This window comes from Rhinolophus ferrumequinum, chromosome 3 (genome assembly GCF_004115265.2).
Source record: "Rhinolophus ferrumequinum isolate MPI-CBG mRhiFer1 chromosome 3, mRhiFer1_v1.p, whole genome shotgun sequence".
Lineage (NCBI taxonomy): Eukaryota > Metazoa > Chordata > Mammalia > Chiroptera > Rhinolophidae > Rhinolophus > Rhinolophus ferrumequinum.
In genome coordinates this window covers 95,030,970-95,049,532 of record NC_046286.1, presented here as the reverse complement: position 1 = coordinate 95,049,532, position 18,563 = coordinate 95,030,970, and the positions used below count along the sequence as shown (strand labels likewise).

Genomic DNA, 18,563 nt, shown 5'->3' with positions numbered 1-18,563 from the left:
TTGAGACCATCCCTAGTCAATAGCCCTGAAAGGCAGAGCCAATGGACCCACAGTCTTGTCCTGGTATTTTTCTTTGATTTCTCAAAACACAGTAATGAATTCCCTGTCCCTCTCTTTTCCCCCCCAGGGTGGAGGGACAAAGAGTCAGAACACTCACTTGGAACAGAAGTTATATGATGGGGTCTCAGCCACCTCCACTTGGTTGGATGATGTTGAACAATGTATATTTGTTGCCACAGCACTTTTGCCAGAAGAAACAGAGACTTGCCTCTTCAACCAAGAGGTGAGTTTGGCAGCTCATGTCTGTGAGTGTATGACATTATGCTTGACTTTCTATGAGGAAAAGACTTGATTCATATATAGAGTCATAGATCTAACCATTGAAATGTCTTTCTCTTTTATCAACCCTAGACTCTTGCCAAAGATATTAAGGAAATGTCCGAAGAAATGGATAAGAACAAGAACTTGTTTTCCCAAGCATTTCCAGAGAATGGTGATAATCGTGATGTTATTGAGGACACTTTGGGGTGTCTTTTGGGAAGGTTATCCTTGCTAGACTCAGTAGTAAATCAACGATGTCATCAAATGAAGGAAAGACTTCAACAAATACTAAATTTCCAGGTAAAATGTTATCAAGAGATGTTTGACCATTCTTCCGCCATATTCAGTCATAAACAGGGTGTCTTATTGAGGTATGCTGTAGACCTTTTTGTTTTTTCTCAAATGTACAATGAAAAGGAAGAACGTTACAGAAAAACAAGGCGATTGAACTTGAAGATTAGAAAACTAGGAGTTTTATGCTCCTAGAGATGGAGGGTTGAGAAAACCAGCCAACCAAACTAAGGGCTGAATAGAACTTTAAATTCAACCACTAAAAGTCATATTTACGGTATATTATAATTACAACTTCCAGTTGATAATAGTGGAGTTTAAAATATATGACCAGAGACACATGTGGGAAGGGCTGTTGATACCGAATGAACCCTAGACTCCAGTATCCAGGCCCATTGAAAGTGACTGTGGACTAATGTGTTCCACCTGTGTTAAAATATATTGTACAACTTATCCAATCCTAATTCCTCAGAGTTACTCCTTTTAGCCCCAGACTACAGTTCGGTTGCCAATTGAATCATTGTGTGCTTATGAAACTTTTCCTATGACTGTAAGTTTCAGCAAATGCAAAAGCTGCTGATAAACTTTTAGTGTTGATTTTCCTTCCTAATAAAAAGTGCCCTTTGGGTGTACTTAAGTTTTAATTGAATTTTATTTTTAACAGACATAGACATTTTATAAAATAGATACATATAATTAAGGCCAAGAATTTGATGTCAACATTCTGATGTGCCTAAAAGGAAAATACTGTAAATGTTAAATAAATGTAGCATTAGCCCAGAATCATGGAATTTTCTAGATATTTATCTAGAGGGACACATTATCACTGCCTTCCAGTAGTTTGTGTTCTGAAAACTACAAAGTGAAATTATCACAAACAATTGTGTGTCATTTTTTTATTCAAAAAAAATGTCCACATGTACTACTGCCTTTAATCTTTGCAACATCTCTAAGCATTGTTCTAATATTCATTTTGCAAAGTCAGAAGAGCAAAAATGAAGAACAGAGTCTCCGAAGCCAACCCTCCTGGGTTCAAAGTCTGGCTTTGTCACCTACTGCTATATAATCATATGTGCGCTCCCCTGAGCCTTAGAGTGCACAACTATTAAACCACACTTACATTAAGTGCCTCATAGGGGTTTGTGAGAATAAAATGGTTAAAATGTATAAAATACTTTGAACAGTGTCTGAAACATAGTAAGTGCTCAGCAAGGTTTTCTTTTTATATATATTATTGTTGTTGGTATCAATAGTAGTACTTAGTATAACCAGTTAGGACCTGAAACCAATGGAAAGGTTCAATTATTTCTCCAAGGTTATTGAACTATTGAGAACTAAGCCACGATTTGATTCAAAGAATATTTTTGTAATCTACATTGTGAGGCTGATGGAAGGGGAGATGGAGAATAGTAGACCTATTCAAGACATATTTTGAAGGCAGAATCAATAGGAGAGCATTTGTTGATGTCTGGGATACGGGAATGAGAGAAGGGGGACAGCTGAGGAATTCCAGGAACTCTGACTTGAGCATCTGAGGGGCATTGGCTGACAGAGAAGGCTGGTGGATAGCAGTGCCACCGACCAACGGGCAAGACGGGTCGCTGGCAGTACCAGTGGCTGGGCAAGGACATGGGGTAGAATTAAGACATCATGTAAATAGTCATTGTAGACATTTGGGTATGCAAGCCTGTGGCTAGAGGAATGATGTAAGCTGGATGGATATTTGCATTTGTATCTAGTATGTTGAGTAGCATAAGAGAAAGGAATGAGCATTACACTTGGAGTCGAGAAAAGCTGGGGTGATTACTTGGGTATTTTATTTTGGATGCAAAATCTGATGGCATGTACATGTGTACATGGTATATCTAAAATCAGCAAAACTGTTGTACAACTTACATACACGGTTTCATTACTCTGAAATCCATCTTGCACGAAACAAGGCACTGAGTTTTAACAGCATTCTAATCTATCAGCCATGAATGAGGTGGGTTAAAAGTGCAAATGCGTTTATCACTCGGAGGTATATTTCCCTTTTTCAAATTGTCTTTACTATTCTAGTGTCTTTAGTACCTTGACATTTTTATTGGTGATTAGAGTCAGTGAGAGTAAAATGTGAACTAAGCATGAATACTCCAGAACTTATTTTGTGTAGAGGACCCAGTGTAACACATGTAATCATGAAATTCTCTTTAAATCATGTTCTCTATTTTTCTTTTACCATCCATTTTCTACGTGTTGGTGGCCAGCTCCTGAACAAAAACTGATGTTTTAAAGTGTTTGTGCTCCAATTTAATTGAGAGAAAGAGTTCCAGTATTAAGTAGTTAAAGGCCACGTCCCAAACCATTTTAATTCACTTTGCACCGGACACCTGGTATGCTATCAGTCCTCAATAGTTATTGGACTGGTATGGCATCATTTTCCACTGAACCTTTGAGTGTTAGCTTTTGCCAAACTAACATTATTCTATACCCAACAGACGATCTGAAAAAATGCATAGATGTTATACAGATGTATATAATCCACATGGAATCATAAAATTAACTATCTACTATTCTGCATTTTAGAAATTTTTCACCCATAGACTTAATTGACCCCAAATAGATTTCCTGGACATTTCTATAGTTGAGCATTTTAAGTTATTTTAAAAATGAAAAATGAAAGACTTCCTTATTGAGAAAGGCAGCACAAAGGATTTTAAAACTTGAAACTTTTTGTGGACTTGTTTCTCAAACAGCTAGAATCCTGCCTCTTTAATGTTCTACAAGTAATTCCAGTGACTATAAGAAAAAATATTATAATGTCTGTTATGTACATTATGTATAGATACCCCAATTATCCTGCTGTGTCACAAGTGTAGTCATAAGAAATAGTTAAAGCCTTTAGATTTTCATTTTTAAGAAGCTACCAACATCTGTATGGTTATCAGCACCTCTTAAAGTCTTTTATTTAGTAATTTTTAAATCAAACACGTTCTCTGCTTTACTGTCTTCTTGTCAGTCTCTTCCAGTAATTACTGTGGCTTCTAAAAATGTGAACTCTGTTTTCTGTTACCTTGACTCGAATATAACTAAGATAGGAAACGGGCTATTAAAAATATAAAGATGATGTACAGGAAATACATACACACTATTTCTAGCCCATGTTATGTTATTTACAGTTATCTACCCATTTACATTAACTGAAGAAATGTTGTTCTACATATAAGTAGATGCAAGTATTTCTTATGAATCTGTTCAAATGAATGGAAAATATCTTTTTGTACATACAGATACATGTGTCACAGCTCTAAGGGCCCACATGGCCTCATCCTGCATACAGTTGAGTAATACAAACATCATAACTCATAAGCAAAACCCTTGCTTCTGGCACCATTTTTCCAGAGCTGTTATTACATTTTCCTATTTTGTCTGCAACTAGGCTTACAGCTTAGTTTGGGTTTTGGTTAGTGACAGTTATTGCCTCTTAGGATCATATGCTTTTTTTTCTAATTTTATGGTTTAATTTTATTTCTTTTTTTCAAAAATGTCACTGCCTAATCCACTCACTGTTTAGCTTTTTAGCCTTGCATTTTGTATAATAATGCTCCCACACAACCTTAAAGATGTTTCTTCTTCCTTCGTGTGATTATCCTTCTCCCCATGAGATAGTCAGAATTTTTGCATCTTGGTGACGTGAACTTGTATCTGATCAGCCTCCAGTGAAAGGGATGTGATGAATCAATCTGTATCGGACAATCAGCCCATCATATATATTTGCTGACCAATGAGAAATAGAGCTTATTTGCTGATATTTTAGGGAGGGAAATTAAAATTTTCATCATTCAAATTTTGTTCTAGTTTACTATTCCCTTTAGAATTGAGTACCAAAATTCTGGTAGTTACCTCCTTTTTGTACAGATCTAACTCAATATAAATATATTGGGATGTGTAAGTGAGAAATGTTTATGAACGAAAGGCTTGGCTTAGGTCTTTTTGTGTTGTCTCATAATACGTTTTTTTGTCATCATGGATAATAGTTATTTTCTAAACTTCTGGATGACTTTGTATAAGCTTGTGCAAATTCTTTAAAAATGGGAAATAATAGGAAGTAAGGGAGAGAAAGAAGAGAGGAGACAGGGGAAGAAGCATCATATTATTCTTAAGAATCATATTTTTTTCCAAGTCATGATAACATCTACAGGTCGTTTTACTAGGGTAGACATCATCAGTGAAATATTTCTGCTGGAGTATTTAAACATGTGCATTCATTTCAGACATAACAAGATTAGGGTGACTGGTATTGCTTTTTATTTATATACTTCTTCTCCTACTGAGTCTGAAATGGTTTGTGTAACGAATTTTTCAAAAGTCAATTTTGGCACTTAGGTAAATTGTTTCCAGTTTCTTTTATCTTCCCATAGGACAGTGTTGTTTCTTCTGGATTTAAATTCCCACACTCTATTATTATATTAGTATTTCTAAGAATGTGTGTTATGTTTACAACCATTTTGAATTTCCTGTTACACATGTTAAATCTTCCTATTGTCTTTCTCCCTAGAATGATTTGAAGGTGCTGTTTACATCACTGGCTGACAGCAAATACATCGTTCTACAGAAACTGGCAAATGTGTTTGAACAGCCCGTGGCAGAGCAAATACAGGTATTTATAGCTGCCTTTTTCCCCAAGAGCAAATGCGTAGAGTAGATCTGATTTGCTGTGAAATATCAAATATTCTAGGAAAGATTAATGGCTTACTGTGGCATTTTTGTTTGTCATGTATTTTGTTTTGAAAAGCCAGGTTTGAAAAACTGGCCAGGTTACAATGACTCGGTCACTTATTTCTGCATGGAACTAGGCGACGTGAGATAGGAAAAGGTGTCAGTGACACATGCTGACCTGAAGACGTTTGCCCCCAATGATGAAATTAGACATGAATGTCAGTGACCTATGACAGGAAGTCAAACTGTCCTGGTGGCAGTACAGATGGGTCACTATGGACACAAGAAAAAGAGTAGAGTGCCTCCAGCAGGGTTACGGCCAGAGAGGATTTTGAAAAGGGAAGCTGGAACTGGACTTTGAAGCTTGGACACAGAGACTGGGAAGAAAGGTATCCATGTAAAGAGGTCGGCAAGAACAAAGGCATATATGTTAGATAATTCGGAGCACTTCAGGAGAAAAACAAGTAATCCTATTTAGCTGAACTTAGAATGTGATTGAGAGAAAATAAGGTTGGATGAGAAAATTTGAGGCAACTTGTAGGGCCTATTGCATGTCAGAGAATTTGCATTTTATTGTATAAACCTAAACTTTATTGATTGCACACCTCATTAGTTAAAAAAATAAGCACATGCCACAAATATATGACTATTGACTTATTTTTAATTATAAGCAGGTACTATGTGGTAAAGCACACACAGAAACAGAAATGAAAACTAAAAATGAATGTGGCTGAATATAAAGGAAAGATGTGTTTCATCCTCATAGATCTTATACACTTGTACTCAGGATGGAAATCACTGGCAGTTGAAAGTCACTGGGGATATTTGAGGGTGAGAATGAGTTTCAGTGCCAGATCCTGCTTCTGAGTGGTTGGCATGGCAGCGCCAGGGTCAGGATGCAAGGTATCCATCATGAGGCTTTACATAACTGACCTGATGAGAAGAAATGAGAATTCAAACTAGTGGAATGGCAGTGAATACAGGGAGGGGAGAAGAAATGGAAAGGATGCTACACAGAATATCTATTTCATAAGTTAGGTAATTATGAAAAGTGTGGGTTTTAACAAAACTTCATAACCTAATTTCAGGAGACTTCTAAGGGTTCTGTGGGTAGACTACGGAGAATTACCTGAAATATTTCTCTCTATAAAGAGATTATCTATATCTATCTATCTATCTATCCATCTACCTACCTCTCTGAGAGAGATCACCTAAAATAGTTTGCAAAATTATATGTGAATGTGGATTTCTCTTCACCATAATTTTATCTGCTTTTAAGAGCTCTCTCAATTCCTCAAATTAAAAATCATTTTTCTATGTCATACTTTCTACTTGAAAGGACTTTTTTATTTTATCTTTCTTTTTTAGCTTATAACGTACCTGATTCCAAAAAAGATTTGAGCAGCCACGGTGATGCTTTGCCTTGAGTTTCTAATGGGAAATATAGGATATGCATGACCACATTTATTTTTACTTATTATTGACCAATATAACTAAAGTAAATGCACAGAGAAAAGTAAATAACTAGATTGTTTCTTTAAATAAATGGAAAGCAACTAAAAAATGTGCTGATTCCATCCTTACCTTCCTTGGGTTAAAAAGTGAATAATTGCAGAAGGCATGGGGATGATACCTCTGAATATATTCCTCTTCTGAGTCATGTCATTCTGATCTCAAACAGACCTGTGGCCCCAGAAGCCTGGTGCAAAGCTGTCTTCCGGCGATCTCCCTTTATCTGCCTTTACTACGTACCATGCTGAGAATCTCCTTCACTTCTCCCTCTGCTGGATCTTCTCTTTTCTGAGTCCCAAGTGTTTCTCTTTATCGTATTGCCTCTTTGTTTTGTTAGTGCATCTCCCTACTAAGAAAGGATGTATGCTGGATGTATTCCTCAGTATTGTGCATGTTTGAAAATGTTCTTATGCTATGATCACATTTTATTGATAGCTTGGCTCTTTCTAGAATTATTGGTTGGAAATCTGTTTCTTATAGAGTTTTGAGGCTTCGCTCCATTGTTTTCTAGATCTCAGTGTTGGCTTGAGGAATCTAAAATCGTTCTAATTCCCCAAAGTTCCAAATTTCAGTGTTCTGAAATTTCACAATGACATGTCTGTGTTATCCACTGAGCTGGGAGCTCAATGGGCATTTGCATTTGGCTGATCTCCACTTTCCATTTTGGAAAATTTTCTTATGATTTACTTAATTTTTTCATTCTTCCATTTTATGTCTCTGATTTTGTGGAATCCAGATGTTGCATATTCTGGTCCAATCCTCTAATTTTCTTATCAAGAGACATTTCTTTCTTTGTCTTTTGTTCTGCTTTCTGGAAGACTTTCACTCCAAATTTTTCTGCTGAGTTTTGCATTTCTACTCTTGTGCGTTTAATTTTCCCAGAGCTCAGTTAGGTTTTCTAAGTGACCCCTTTTTGTAGTATCCTGTTCTTTTTTGAATAGATGCATTATTTTTTGTTATCTCTCTAGGTATGCTAATGTTTTTTTTTTGTTGGTGAAGTTTTATTTTTCCTGTATAATCTGTTTCCTTCCATACTGCTTTTATTTGTTTCCTTATTTTGACCTCTCTTTTCCATGTTGGAAGCTTTTCTCAGGAAATCCTTTGCTGTCTATTCACATTTAGGATGGGGGACTAAACAGCTAAATGGCGACTTCGTGGATGGATGGGACTTGACAATTTTGAGATTTATTGAAGGGTGGTCTAGTGTGGGCTATTTGTTGGAGAATCCTTGTATTAAATGTTTAGGTCTTTTCTATTGGTCTTTTCATATTTTTTTCCTTTCCTATCTGGAAAGTAAAGGTCTGGCTGCAGCACTTCAGAAGATGCAAGGGCTCCACATTCGGCATTCAGTCACTTTATCCCTGTTTTCAGTCAGGTACTCAGGCCTGCGACTGTGTCTGGAGCCTCTCAGTCCAGAGACTATTTTACCTTCTCCAGAAAATAAACTTGCCACCTTTCACCAGGGGAGGGAAGGGGCCATGTGGAATGAGGAAAGGGGTGTGGGAATTTAACTGCTTCCTAAGCAGCTTTTCACCAACCCTCCTTATTTAGCACCCATCCCACTTCACCCAGGGTGCCAGAGATTCCCATTGCTCTAAATTTGATGGTAAAGATCCCTTGCTAGCTCAGGATTCAGCTTTCTCAGATTTCCTAAGTCCGTTATCATGTATCCTCCTGCTTTCCAGCTTTCCTTTTTCCCTTGTTTTTGTAAATTTATGGCGCCTGGTGGCGGTGGGGGTTGGGGATGAGGGAAACATACCAAAAAACAAGCAAATAAAATATTTGCTGTGGTCGTAGTGAGGATTCAGGAAAGAAAATAAGACACATGTGTTTCATCTGCCATCTGGAGTTCATGTTCTTTTGATTCTTCAAGGGCAACCGAGGTTGCATTTCTTCCAAAAGCCTACTGAGACTGCTCCACGATTCACTGGGATCGCTCCTCTCCAAGGTGCTCTGATAGGAATGATGAGTATCAAGTGTGGTGCATAACTGTATTTCAGCCTTGTTTTGTTTTCCTCTGTTTACTCTGGTTTCCTATAACCAGACTGTAAGTTTCTTGAAAGCTGGGCTTAAGATCTGGTTCTGCTTCTACAGACCTCATGCTGGGAAGACAAGGCTTAGCACTTGCAGCCACTGTAATATTTGTTTTATTTTATTTTTCAATTATGGTTGACATTCAATATTATTTTATGTTAGTTTCAGGTGTACAGTACAGTGGTTAGATATTTACCTAATTTACAAAGTGATCCCTAACTGTAGTATCCATCTGGCACTGTACACAGTTATTACAATACAATATTATTGACTGTATTCCCTGTGTTTGCCAGATTGGGGGGGGGGGGTAGGGGCTACGTGAAAAAGGTGAAAGGATGAAGAAGTACAAATTAGTAGTTACAAAATAGTCATGGGGAAGTAAAGTAATACTTACTGATTGCTTGATTTTCTGCTTCACAAGTAAGCTTGCCCTGACCATGCTGTAATGTTTTTTTTCTAACCTCACCAAATCTCACTCCAAAGATGCTCAGAACTGCATTTCAAAAATCCAGAACATGATCCCTTAGAAAAATCAGGCAAATGCCTTTGTCTAATTATGTCCTACCTCGTGCTTCTTTTTCAGGTGTTGCTATTCGGGCATTCCCTTTTGTGCTGAAGGAAGTTATTGTTCTCCGACCCTCCACCCTTAGTCCCGCCAATCTCCTTACCTTTAAGATAGTTGGTCTGTAGTGTAAAGAAGAGTCTTCTCTTTTCCATATTACAGGTTCCCATGGTTTGTATGTTATAGTGAAATGAGTTTTGTTGTATGTATTGTTTTCTATGGAAAGAGGAGGTATAAATGAGGAGACATGATAGTCACACTTTTTATGGGAAATTATTTGTGGAAGTTTTAATGGATGGCATAAATTTTACCCAGGCAATACAGCAGGCTGAAGATGGGCTAAAGGAATTGGATGCAGGAATCATTGAATTAAAAAAGCGTGCTGACAAGTTGCAGATTGAGCAGCCTTCCATGCAAGAACTCTCCAAACTCCAGGTACACTTTTCTACAAAGAGCATTCAGTTTCAATGATACATCCCAAGTAGAAGTCAAGGAAAAAGATATTTTCTCTATTTTCTTGTTTTTTCTCTATAAAATTCATATTGTTTAAGTGCTAATCTTTCTTCCAAGTAACTCTTAGAAAATTTTCTGAAACTTTTACCATATTTAATGCTTAAGATAGATTGTATTCTCATGCTTCTAAGAGTCTTTATTTTTCTGACATGTACTTTGTTATTATGATGATGGCTAAGCATTGTGATATAGTTTAATTGTGGTATATTACTTTATACTCTAGAAACATAATTATTATCAGTCTATCCCAGAAAAGTTAAAAGAGGAATATCTGTTCTGCATTATACTGTACCCCCAAAAACTGTTGAGAAGAAAAATACTCAAACTAATACTTTTCAGAAAATGTTTTCTCTGTATATTCAAAACTATAGTTTATCTGTCATACATGTTTGAATGAAAGAGATATTGTTTTAATTCCAAAACAACAACAACAAAAATTAAACTAGAAGGTAGCTGAAATCTAAACAGACTTCCCGGAATCTTTCTGGAGTAGAGAATAACTTTGGGTTAATTTGTTTTCCTAGATCTTGCAAGAATCTGACATTAGGGTGATAGGGAGATCCTGGGATGTTACACCAGAAACATGTAGCATTTGATAAGCAACACAGATAAGTTATATTAAGAAAAAATTGTGTACAGTGCCACACACACAACACTCACCCACGTTTTCTCTGCACACCTTATTATAAACTATTGAGGAATTACTAGCATGGGTCACAAGTTCTTCCTTTTGAGAAAATAAAATAGCTCTTATTTTTAAAAGAATATTTTTATTTTAACTGTCTCAGTCCACTGTCTAACGTTTAACAATGTCCTGAGCCCACTGCCCTCACGTTCCCCTTCCTAGACCGTTTTCCAACAGTGCTTAAATGTCAGGTGTAAGAGTCAAACGTCATAACTGTAAATAGACATTAAACTTGAACTTTTCCAGATTGAACCTTTTTGTCCTGCTAACCCCTAATGTGATACATTAATCAGGTCCATATGGTGCAAAAATGTTTTGTGTTTGGTGTATCATCATCTCCCCCAAATGTCTTTCCAGTTAAAATATTTGTTTACTTCACCACAGTTGGCAAAAGCATTGCCTTTTCAAGTCTTAAAGTCTTTCAGCTCACATTAAACTCCTCTGTTTCTCTAGCCCTTTATTTGAAAAATAGTCCCAAATCTGATTACTTAGCAGATGAAATGTTGAGGATGCTTTATTCAATTCCTCTAAGATTATGCAAGTGTTGAAAACGTTATAAAAATCAGAATTACATTTCCTTTGATATTTCCCTCGGCCCCACGAACAATTTTTCAACATTTGAACCCCACATCTCGCCACAAACTATTGACATCCTGAGGAGATAGTTGTCAAATCCCCCTCATGTGTCATGGCTAGGCAACGTTTTTGCATGTACCTTGGAATGTTAAAAAAAAAAAAAAATTAGCTTGTCATTTTGAAAGAAGTTTTTGAAGTGGGGATCCTAAGAAAGACAGGCTGTGCCCTCCCTATACACGGAGCGTCACCATAAGTCAGGCCCCTGAAGGAGTGTCCGTGGTTGGCGTGTGGGTTTGGTTGGTAATATGCTTTTTAGAGAGGAGCCAGAGAACGAATTGAGAGGGAATATGGCTACCTCTGTTTACTAGGACATGTATGACGAACTAATGATGACCATTGGGTCTCGGCGGAGTGGACTGAACCAGAATCTTGCACTCAAGAGTCAGTATGAAAGGGCCATGCAAGATCTGGTTGTTCTGCTGGAAACTGGACGAGAGAAGATGGCAGGCAAGCAGAAGATGATGGTGTGTTCCAAAGAGGAAATCCAACAGCTACTTGACAAACATAAGGTGAGAGAGAGAGAGAGAGAGAGAGAGAGAGAGAAGTGGACTCATGAGAATAGTCTCACTTATTGACATATATTTATTAGTAAAACCTAATTTTATCAATCTTTTAGGAGTTTCTACTTATGTAAGTTAATCTTTGAAATGGTCCAGAAATGTGTACTCAAACCCACTGGTTTTTAATAATTATAGAGGATATGTTCTATCATTTCTTAAGTTAAAAAAGAATATCAGCTTTACCAGAAATTTTAATTATCAGTTCCTCTCTATTTTGAGCCAGGCTTTCTCCTTCCTAAACTGTAATCAATGAGAAATACAGGGACTCTCTTCCGAGGAGCCCAGCTTCTTTCTTAACTCTGCTGTTTTCCTTGTGTCTTTGTGCCTGTTTGTTCACCTGGGCCTCGGTGTTTTCTGCCTTCCCTTGTCCTAGCCAGGGACCCCTTGCTCTGCTCTGGAATTGGGTTTCTGTCACGTACGCGCATCACTCGGCTCTTTTGGTCCTTAAGCGTGTGCTCCTTTAATTGCTGTGGCCTCAAGGGTTTCCTTCTGGGGAGCAATGAGTCCTTTTACTACCTAATCAAACCTGGTAGGCCTGGGATTTCTCTACCAGTTGTGCCATCACCAAGTTCAAGTTAGACACTACTCCTTAGTACAGCAGTGCCCCTTAAATGCACAGACAAGGTAACCCTTGCATTACGAGCAATCTTTACAGAAGGAGCAGTTTTGCCCTCTGGAACCCCAAACTCCCAGACTATGGGAATTCCCTACAGAGAAACTTTTAAAAATCCCATTGGGTTATAGACACTTAACATTCTACCATTATGTAGTTCTCTCGTGATTATAAAGGTGGATTTTTTTTTTTTAATTATACTTCTTGCTATTTTTCCCAGAGGTTTTTATCCAAAACTTTGTGATTTATTAACGCCTTATCATTTGGCTTTGAAAACATTGCTTTAAAGTTCACAGCTGGGTTTTCTCAAATGTTAGCCCATAGTAATAAAATATCCTCCTGAGTTACTCCAGAGGAGAAACTAAGATCAATGAATATAAATAACAGAGAAATAAAATTCAATAGATGAAGAACTCTAAAAGGAGTACGCTGCCATTGAACAGACAGCTTTCTTGGCCATGAGAAGTCCATCTAAGGCTGTCAGGGGGAGGTGGGGTTATAAAAGGAATATTAGCTTTCAGTGAATGTTGGGCTAAATGACCTTGAAGTTCTCTTCCAACTTGAAGATTCCGTGATTTTTTTGAATAATTGCCAGTTAAAAATAATGATTCTAGCTTCTACTGGCCAGACCATTTTCTGAGGGAGAGGTCTACAGTGAATCTTAGGCAAGTTACATAGCCTGGGTGGTTCAGTGCCCTTATCTGTGAAGTGGTAAATAAATCTACCCACCTCATAAGGCTGTTATAGGGATTAAATGAGTTAGTCAGTAAAGTGTTGATGGAGTGCCGGCACCTAGTACACACTAAATATTACTATTAATCCTCAGTCCTTCAGTTCTACCCATGATGCTGGAAACAGGAAATGGGAGAGGCCCTATCTTCCTTCTCTGGGAACTTCTTCTACACATAAAAAGTAACATTTCAAAACACAGTTGTAGCATTGTGCAAGGCCTGGAATTCTGTTGTGTGTAGGTGTAATACGAGGGAAATTGAAAAAGGTATAATACCAATCAGTGTGTGTTAGGCAGTACTTGGCCGTGAGTATTAAGCAAAATAAATGCTTTGCGAATTCAGAGAAGTAAAGCTCAAGTCCAACCACAGAGGAAGGAAAGTTGTGGATGTGTCAAGTGAGGTCTCCTCAGGAAGTACAGAGTATAAGCCTAGGCCAAAGATGGAGACACGGGGGTTAATGTGTTCGATGGACAAGGGAGGCCCGTCTGTGTGTTGGAATTAGTGAGAGATGTGTCAGGAGAGTGAGGAAGCCCAGATGGCACAGGGATGAGGGATTTTGAGGGCAGGGGAGTTTATCAGCAGCTGGTAACATATGAAGGGCTCTGTTTTGGGGACAGAGAACCTGTCAAGTGTGTAAGTGCACTAGAGTGGGGGGACACTAGAGGCCCCCCCATTGAGAAGACTGGAGCCCCTGTGTCTGCAGGAAGCTGCGAGTGCCTGGGTAAGGTGGAGGCCGGCAGGGATGGAGCAGTTTCACTCCTGCCTCAGCTGCGTTCTGTCAGCTTCCGCATTTAAAGCAATTTTTAACGTAAGGTAGCATGTGAATGAGTTGCTGACCTCTTTCTACCTGAAAAAAATTGCAGGAATACTTCCAAGGCCTGGAATCTCATATGATTTTGACTGAAACACTCTTCCGAAAGATAATCAGCTTCGCGGTCGGACAGGAAACTCAGTTCCACACAGAAGTGATGGCGCAGGCTTCAGCTGTACTAAAAGGGGCTCACAAGAGGGGTGTGGAGTTGGAGTACATTCTGGAGGTGAGATGCTTGATGTAGAACCATGTAGCGCAACAGACTGTTGGGGCAAGTCGTGTACCTGTGCCATTTGCCTCTCACCACCTGGGGACGTCTGGGGCTCAGCACCCCGTGTTGTCTTGTCCCGTTTGTATTTCCTGTTTGTTTTTCGACAAGGGCAATGCCATATGGTGAGTCAGCTCCATGAATACTGACTTCAGACAGGGAATGATGATATTTGGGGTCTTTTGGATAGTCAGGCCGAAACACTGCTGACTTTTGCTATGAATTTTTTTTTTCAGTCTATAATATGTTTTTTTTTTTTTTTTAGTGTAACTCCACTTTTTTTGCTATACACTATTAACAAAGACTTCAAATGATTGAAAACAAGATTTTCCAATTTTAAAGAAAATAAAAATCTGAATTGAGGACCTTTGAGAGTTCTCCTCAGTAGGATGTTTATGCTATATGTTCGTATTTCTTAAATGTCTGTGTTTTGTTTTTTTAATTTGCAAATGTGATGTATTTTGTTCACTTACTACTTGAGGTAAACAGGCCCCTCCCTTTTATGTAAGTCCTGTGCTCCTCTCTGCAGGAGTGCAGAGTGAAACCGTGCAATCACGTAACTACTGTGCTGCAGGTACACTGTATACATTATTCCACTTAATCCTCATAATGGAAAAGATAGCTATCATTACCCCCATTTATCAATACTAAATTGAGGTTCGGAGAAGTTTGAAATCTTACCCGTGCTTATTTAGTAACTTGCTCACAGTGCTAGTTAGTTGGCAATGCCACAGCCTGTTAGCCATGCTTGTCAGGGTCACCATTTAGCTCCAGAGCCATCTTTTGCTTCCCAAAGCAAACCCCCAACACACACATCTCCGACATAACTTTAAAGAGAATTGGTCCAGTGCATTTTTTGCACACAATGAGGAATGTCGTTCCTTTTTGGGGGGGGTTAGCTCACAAACTGGTGTTGCATTTCCAGACGTGGTCGCATCTGGATGAGGGCCACCAGGAGCTCAGCAGACAGCTGGAGGTGGTGGAGACCAACATCCCCAGTGTGGGTTTGGTGGAGGAGAGCGAGGACAGGCTCATCGATCGGATAACACTGTACCAGGTCAGCGTCCAGATGTTGTCTCGGTGGGAAAATTTGCCACATGTCCTTTGGAAACTTCCCCACGCTTTTAAACTAAATCTAAACAAACTTGCAATCAAATATTGTATTAAGTACTTTTATTTCAAGCTATTGACATTGTTGGAAGCAGATAAATGCTAAGTGTTTGTTTTATAATAGAACATAAGAAGGTATTTTTTTCTTTTTTTTTTAATAAGAGCTCTTTTTGAAAACTCAGTCTCCACCAAGCATTTCCATAGTTTATACTCATGTCGCACTATCTTAAAATAATTATAGTTTGTTGTTTTGTAATATGGTATTAAAAAGTGTTTTGTTTTGTTTTTGTTTTTTTTTTTTTGTTTTAATGAGAGAAAGAGAGCTCTTTTTGAAAATTCTGCCTCCACCAACCATGTTCTGGAGTTTAAGCTAGTGTCACACTATTCTTGAAATAATTAGAGTTGGACAGTTTTAAATGCACCTAAAGTTACTACCAAAAAAAACTGGCCGTCTGTACTTAGATATAGATAAAGCATCTCAAAGTTTTCAGTGTTACTTGGGTGCACATATTTGAAGTTTGACTAAGGGGATGGGCACCAGAGAAATGGTCATTCTTAAAGAGAAAAATTGCATTATCCAAATTTTGACCCAGTATTTTCAATCCTTTTAGCATTTGAAATCCAGCCTTAATGAATACCAGCCCAAGTTATATCAGGTGTTAGATGATGGGAAACGACTTCTGTTATCCATTAGCTGCTCAGATCTAGAAAGCCAGCTAAATCAACTTGGAGAACACTGGTTAAATAATACCAGCAAAGTGTCTAAGGAACTTCACAGATTGGAAACAATATTGAAACACTGGACCAGGTAATACAATGACTGTCTTGCAAATTTTCAGATTTGTGATGCAGAGTGTTTACAAGGCGAGTGTGTATTACGGAACTTGAAAAAGATGTGGTCCCTCTAGGAATTTATCACAAAGTTTGCAAAATAAAGGCAAACACAAAGTCCCCTGGATTCCTGTATAACTGTATAAACATGTAATTCACAGTGGGCAGAGTGACCGGTACCTTACCTTTGAGTTGTCATCCTCCCTCGCTTATTGACTGACCCTGGGTGGTCACAGTAGAACATTAGGAGAGAAGGAATAGGAAGTGCTTTTGAAAAGGTGACATTTCTCAAGAACAATGGGAAATATTCAAAAGAGGTGAAGGCTTACTTTTACTTAAGGAAATACTCCATTTGTGTGCCACCTCTATTCCTAAGAAGTTTTAATAATCATCTAATATTATCTGAATAGCCTCAACATGGAGTAGAGAAGAGGTATTTTATTTTCAGCTTAGAGGTAGGAAAGCTGAAACACGGCATAAATATTAAGAGAAGAGAATTTGAGAGTTTCAACCCAGGACATTATTCTCCCAAATCTATCCTGTCTCCTTTTAAAATTAGCCTTGGTGAATAACGTGGGTTAACAGGAAGTAGGAATTGGATGTTTGCTTAATAGGCTTCATTAATATACTTACAGATATCAAAGTGAATCTGCAGCTCTAATTCACTGGTTACAGTCTGCAAAAGACAGGCTAGAATTTTGGGCTCAGCAATCCGTGACAGTCCCACAAGAACTGGAAATGGTGCGTGATCATCTGAACGCTTTCCTGGTAAGCCTGAGAATCTGAAGCATTTGATTCACCTTTATTGTCTACGAGCCTATAGGTAAGGCCTGACCTACACCAGTGAAAAGGAAACCAGCTGTCAGTGGAGAGACTTAGTGAACCAAGCTCTAGAGGATCTGAGTGTTAACTAGACGTGTTCAACGGTTGCACAGAATACTAGGGCTCAACACTGCCTCTTTCAAGGTGCTTTTCAAGTAATGGCTTCACTGTTGGCTTTCATTCAGGGCTTTTGTTTTCTCTAGAATGCTTAACCCAACACGCCTTTGAGATGTAAAGAAAACTTGTTTATGCAATAAATTGGTCTCTTTCCTTAAATGAGAGGTCTGGCTATTATTTAATCCTGATCTGAACATTGCTGCTTCTCTTAGGAGTTTTCCAAAGAAGTGGATGCCAAATCGTCCCTGAAATCGTCTGTTCTGAGCACCGGAAATCAGCTTCTTCGATTAAAGAAAGTGGACACAGCTGCCCTGCGTTCTGAGCTGTCACACATTGACAGCCAGTGGACCGACCTGCTGACAAATATTCCAACTGTACAGGAAAAGCTCCACCAGGTATACAAAGAATCATTGTTTTAATTGGCAGTAATCGATTTAAGCTGTGCGAAATGGAAAATCTGCTTTTGCTCACAAATTTATATCAGCTCTGCTTTGGACATGTTGTCATTTCTCTCTTGCATTGTATTGCATATTAAAAGTGAACTGTTCCACAAATCCAATATCTAAAAATGCCATTATCGTGTGTGTGTGTGTGTGTGTGTGTGTGTGTGTGTGTGTGTGTGTGTGTATGTATTAGGATCCTTGTCTGGCCTTGTTTAACTTCTCTGTTTCCTCACGAGTGCAATGTGGATAACTACACCTGCCTCATAAAGTGAGTAGATATGAAGATTTAATGACAATAAATGTAAAAGACCCACAATCTTACCTATAACAGAGCACTGGCAAGAGAAGCAAGAGAAGTCAGGACTTCTTTTTTCTGGAAATATGCTTTTCTCTCCCCTGAACTCCCAGATAGTCTATCTTTCTCTCTCTTTGGCACTCATCACTGTGTGCAAAGTATGATAGGTAGGCTTAATGTAAATGTCTTACCCTATTAATCAGCAGTCTACTTTTCTAGAGGAGAGGAAATATCTCACATGTAACTCTGTATCATTCTGCACCACATAGAAATCCATAAGTATTTTAAATGATTGCTTTGGTTCCTCCAAATCATTATAATAAATATCTGCATAAATGTATGATGGATTAAGTAAGATTCAGAATTCTAAGTATATTTTTGCTAAAGACTGAGGAAATTGGCTGTGCTCTTAGGAATAAATATTACAGTGCCAAAAATCTAGAAAATGATAGTTTGTAGTGTGGTATTTTTCTTTCTTCTTTTAACATTCCTCAGTCATAATACACAGAGATTTTACAAGATAATTAATAAAATACATCTGTTGAATGTTTTGTAGTTAACTTTTTTTAAACTCATAAAACTAGCTATAAAATCACAATAATATTTTCTTCTCACTGGTATTTTGATTAATTAGTTAATGTTTATTCAATGTTTATAGTATTGCATGTCAAGTGAACATAAGATGACTATTATTGTTCAATATTTGCCTG

The 18,563-nt window shown here is 38.0% G+C and overlaps 1 protein-coding gene across 4 annotated transcripts in view; it reads left to right on the top strand.

Annotated features, from left to right (window-relative positions):
- SYNE1 (spectrin repeat containing nuclear envelope protein 1) overlaps nt 1–18,563 on the top strand; it is a 417,051-nt gene that overhangs the window by 304,656 nt on the left and 93,832 nt on the right. For all 4 annotated transcript variants that reach the window (XM_033094253.1, XM_033094240.1, XM_033094230.1 and 1 more), the window contains 10 exons: nt 128–283; nt 412–621; nt 5,150–5,251; nt 9,734–9,853; nt 11,561–11,761; nt 14,020–14,193; nt 15,161–15,292; nt 15,957–16,153; nt 16,812–16,944; nt 17,328–17,510. In XM_033094253.1, coding sequence (XP_032950144.1) covers nt 128–283; nt 412–621; nt 5,150–5,251; nt 9,734–9,853; nt 11,561–11,761; nt 14,020–14,193; nt 15,161–15,292; nt 15,957–16,153; nt 16,812–16,944; nt 17,328–17,510 — 1,608 coding nt within the window. The remainder of the gene's footprint in view (nt 1–127; nt 284–411; nt 622–5,149; nt 5,252–9,733; nt 9,854–11,560; nt 11,762–14,019; nt 14,194–15,160; nt 15,293–15,956; nt 16,154–16,811; nt 16,945–17,327; nt 17,511–18,563) is intronic.